The following is a 4,884-nucleotide window of genomic DNA, read 5'->3' as shown; positions in this document are numbered from 1 at the left end:
GTCTCTACACATGTGTACGTGTGTTTGGTCACTGATGGTTCTTTAAAGTCTCACACAGATTGTCACAAAGGCTCAGTCCTAATCTCCATCGTCATCCCCAACTGTCTCTCCTCTCGCTCGGTAAGAACTGCATACTAACTTAATGTTACACTCCTGTCTTCATATAAAACTTGCTTACTTCAGTTATTCTTAAGTAGTTTTGTCTTTCAGAGCACAAGCCATCATGGCAACTAAAATAGTTATTCAGCAGCCTAAGCCACTTGTTCTGGCTCCTGGTTCTGACCAATGGTCCACTGGCCTCTGTGAATGTGACAACCTCAATGATTGTAAGTGTTTTTGTGTCTTCATATAATATTTAATGCATCTGAGTCTAGTATAACTGTATGTTTCTTCTCTTTTTCACATGGTGACTGATTTTTCCCTTCTTGTTTGGCAGGTTGCTTTGCATTCTGGTGCTGCCCATGTTTCGCCTGCATCACAGCTAGAGATCACGGAGAGTGTCTCTGCCTGCCTCTGTTGGACAGTTTTGGCCTCATCCCACCCATCACTATGGCCATGAGAGTGTCTGTCCGACGCACCTATGGGATTGAGGTAGTGACTTGATTTTTTTTTTCATGTTTTCCAGTAAAAATAGAATATAAATTCATTTATAAATGTTAGCGAAAAACGTATTACATTTTTAATAATTAAAGTATGTAAATATATATATATTAATAATTATTTTTATTTAGGGGTTGAAAATGTCGTTTTTTAGGCATAAATACAACAAGGTTACACTTAAGGCAAGAGAAAAAAAAACTATGAGCATACAGTTAAATCAGCTGGCCTTTATTAACTGAAGAATCCTTTAAGTGTGGTGTAGAATATTCTTTGATACTAGATGTATAGCTTATATTAGATGTCAGTTGACTGACTGATTTCTTTCTCTCTGTAACAGGACTCTATCTGCAACGATTGTGTGTTGTCCTTCTGCTGTGGCCCATGCTCCTACTGTCAGATAAGACGTGAGCTGATAGCTCGCAACCACCCCGTCACCCTCTTCCGCAAGCGAGCAAAATAAAAACTTCATCATCAGTCACTAACTGAATCCTCAGCTCTGAAAAGAAATAAGCTTATAGCATGTTGGAGAAGTGAAATGCTCTCTGTTTGGAATTCAGTTCTGACCCAAGGAATGATGTGGATTTCAGATGTAGTCTGCTCAGGAATGAAGACTGAAAACTCTTCTCTAAAAATACATGATTCTTTAGGATAACAAACCATATTGATGTTTTTCTATACTGATGTAGATTTGGAGCACATTGACCGAATGTTTGTATCAACTGTGACGCTATCACTTTGAATCATGAGGTCCTTTTTAATTTTGTTTCAATGCTCTTGCTATTAGTTATGTTTTGCATAATGTTATAAATATTTGTTAATATATTGTGTCGTTGTACATTTGTGGAAATAAAAATTGTGACAAAAACTGCAGTCATTTTGTATGACGTTTCATTGTTTTCATTAACTCTGTGTGTGTGTGTTTCACCTATAATTGCCCAAAATAAAATGAATGATTATCACATCTTACAGTGTATCAAATTAACAGTAAATCTTATTATCTAGCAATCTATATATCAAAAAGTCTGCAAGTGACTGAAAACATTTTGAAAACAGCTTGAGTCTTGAGTTTTTCCATGCTACTTTCACATCGTCTGCAGGATACTTATTTACTTTTTATCTTCTTTATTTTTTTTTTATACAAATAATTCAAATGAATGACTTCCCGGTTATGATTTCTTCTAATAAACAGTGAGATACAAGCTCAAATACCTCTTGAATAATGTTTAAGACAAGTTTTGTCACATATCTGGTTCTTTATTTTAATTAGTTTTATTTTATGGTAACACTTTACAATAAGGTCCCATTAGTTAATGCACTAACTAATATTAGTAATACATTTGTTAGCGTATTTATTACTTTATATCTTTGTTAACACTGATTAATAAAAATCCAGCTGTTCATGTTAGCTCAAGTCCATTAAATAATAACAGATACAACGTTTGGTTTTAATAATGTATATAAATCACCATAAACTAAGATTAATAATGCTTTAGAAGTATTTTTCTTTGCAGTTCATGTTAAGTATAGCAGTTAACAAATGGAACCTTATTGTAAAGTGTCACTGTGTTTTTTTAATAAAAAAGTATTTAATTGTTTTATAACTTATTTTAGTTTTGAATGACTTTATATTCATGTATGTTCAAATGTCATACATGGCACGGGCTTGATAAACATTTGTTTACTATAACAGATTTGTTTTAGTAGAATGGGAATTCAGTATTGTGACATTGAGTTCTGAATTTATTTATTTTTTCACACAAAGCTGTACACCACCTGAATATTATTGCATGTTATTAGTCATTTGCAGGTTAGCAGATGATTTTTATCCAAATGTTCACTAATATTTACTGTAATCTTGAAGTACATGCCAGCACCAAGACATGATGTACTGGTAGTTAAAGATATCTCTTTACACAATCGGCACTTTCAAATGGTTTTCATAAAAAAACTGAAACTGTGCTGTTTATTAAACAATAATTCTAAAGCTGTTGCAGTGATTTTTGGAGTACTCTGAGTTTCACTGCAACACATAAAGCTCTGCATCTGTACAAAGACCGTGACATTAATTTCACCTCATTCTACATGTTTTAGGTACTTCATTCCAAAAGACACACTACAGAGATCACAACACTTTAACAGTCACCTTACTTGAACCTGAAGTCCTGTATATATGGTATTTCAATTTTTCAAAATCTATTGATCTGACATATTTGTCATTTTTCTCATTATTACTGTGCTCAGGTCTGATGAGAACACACGTAGAAAGCTATTCTTTGAAAAGCATCCTTTTACAATGCGTGTATGTGTGCACGTGTATGAATGTGAATCTACGTCTAGACATTGCCGACTTCCTCCCTCCCCCTCTAAATAAAAGACAGCATCCTCCTCTCAAGTGTCAGTCACTTGCTCAACTTACCTCTCTCTCCCAGGTAAGACCGAATCTGCTCCAATTGTATTATTTTATATTATTTCATTTATATATACAATATAATATATATTGATTTTTTACATAGTGTATGACTTTTGAAGTTACCTGTTAATTAAGAGTTAAAATTGTGAATTAGAATCTTAATTGTTATTTTATTTTTGGATTTCAGAGTTCTCGAATCTGGAAAATATTCATCATGGCAACCAAGATGGTGGTTCAACAGCCCAAGCCATTGGTAGTGGCTGCTGCATCAGACCAGTGGAGCACCAGCATCTGCGAATGCGACAACGTCAATGAATGTGAGTTTGCGTGTGTCTATATTTTTGTGTGGATGTTTGAGTAGGCCTATAAGTTAAGAATTCGATAAAACTAATTCAAAAATCTAAATTCTAAAAAATTTGTAACCGTCGCTGTCGAATCAATCTGATGGTCTGATTACTGAGGAAGAATAATTAATCAGTGGTCCTTCTGGTACTTCTGCAGGTTGTTTCTCTGTGTGGTGTTTCCCTTGCTTTGCCTGCATTACAGCCAGAGACCACGGAGAATGTCTCTGTCTCCCTCTCTTGGACAGCTGCGGATGTATTCCCCCAATCACTCTCTCCATGAGGGTTTCCACACGCCGACGTTACGGCATCACGGTAAGGACCCAAAGAAAAGGATGACAAAAACTGCTGCATTTTTAATCAGTCAAGCCTTATATGTCTTATCAGAAAGTGTAAATCAAACAAAATCGCATTAATATACTGTAATACAACAACAGAAAAGTGAATACAGAATATTAAGAGTCAAAGATCTTATATTCCGGTTAATTTTGTCTAACATTTGCTCTTTTCCTCATTCAGGACTCTATCTGCAATGACTGTGTCTACTCTTTCTTCTGCGGCCCGTGCTCATGGTGTCAGATCAGACGGGAGATGAAGGCAAGACTCCATCCTGTCACTCTGTTCAACAACAGGCCTACCTAAAGATCGCCGCCATCTTCATTATCATTTTCACAGTACATCCTCTTAAGCACTCTTTGTCCTTATCGGATCACAGTCGTTTCAGTCGAAAAACAAAGACTTGCTTGTTCTGCGGTTGTAATCACAGTTCTTGATCTTCCTCCCACACGCACTGACCTGAGATCAGCCCTTCGGCATGGAACTGTAGTGGTGTACAGCTTTAATCCATGAAGAGAAGAATGGAATCTCCTAAGAAATACTCAGATTTGGGATTTTAATGTTGCATCATGTTTAGTGCCACAATTTCATTTTATTTGTAACTCATTTTATTATAGATTGTTTTAATCTGCTTTAGTTTTGGAGACAGCTAATTCTTTCCAATGTACCTCATATTCTGTATCTTATAGATAAAATATTATGCATAATATGATTTTCACTGGTTAGAAAGTTGTTATATTGAACCATTGATATGTGACACTGGAGGTTTGATATTACTGAAAGATGTTTTAGTGTGTGTTTTTGCAGATCTGTAAGTGATTGAATGTAGAAAATACAAAAATATGTCAGGACACTCAATAAAGCTGATCAAGAACATATGCATTTGCATTTCATGTTTTAACATTGTTACATGTTTTTCACATGGTTACAAAATTCAACTTTAGAAATATTATCTACTCAACCCTTAGGCTGCCATTTCCACGCTTCCAAAATATGAAATATAATTATATCAATAAAGTAAAGTAAAGTAGTGACGTATTGTCAAGTATGGTGACCCATACTCGAAATTGGTGCTCTGCGTTTAACCCATCCAAGTGCACGCACACAGCAGTGAGTAGTGAACAAATGCACGCGCACGCACGCACGCACGCACGCACGCACACACGCACACACACACCTGGAGCAGTGGGCAGCCAT

General features: G+C 35.6%; 1 protein-coding gene across 1 annotated transcript; it reads left to right on the top strand.

Annotated features, from left to right (window-relative positions):
- Window positions 1-223: 223 nt before the first annotated feature.
- Window positions 224-4,563, top strand: LOC306876975 (uncharacterized protein; the record flags this gene model as incomplete). Its single annotated transcript, XM_079428467.1, has 6 exons — window positions 224-326; window positions 437-591; window positions 938-1,051; window positions 3,198-3,327; window positions 3,512-3,666; window positions 3,871-4,563. 6 exons carry the CDS (start codon window positions 224-226, stop codon window positions 3,991-3,993), a joined length of 780 nt encoding a protein of 259 aa, XP_079284593.1. The 3' UTR covers window positions 3,994-4,563.
- Between the last annotated feature and the right edge of the window lie 321 nt (window positions 4,564-4,884).

This window comes from Barbus barbus (assembly GCF_936440315.1).
Source record: "Barbus barbus genome assembly, chromosome: 2".
Lineage (NCBI taxonomy): Eukaryota > Metazoa > Chordata > Actinopteri > Cypriniformes > Cyprinidae > Barbus > Barbus barbus.
This window is presented reverse-complemented; position numbering and strand designations above follow the sequence as displayed.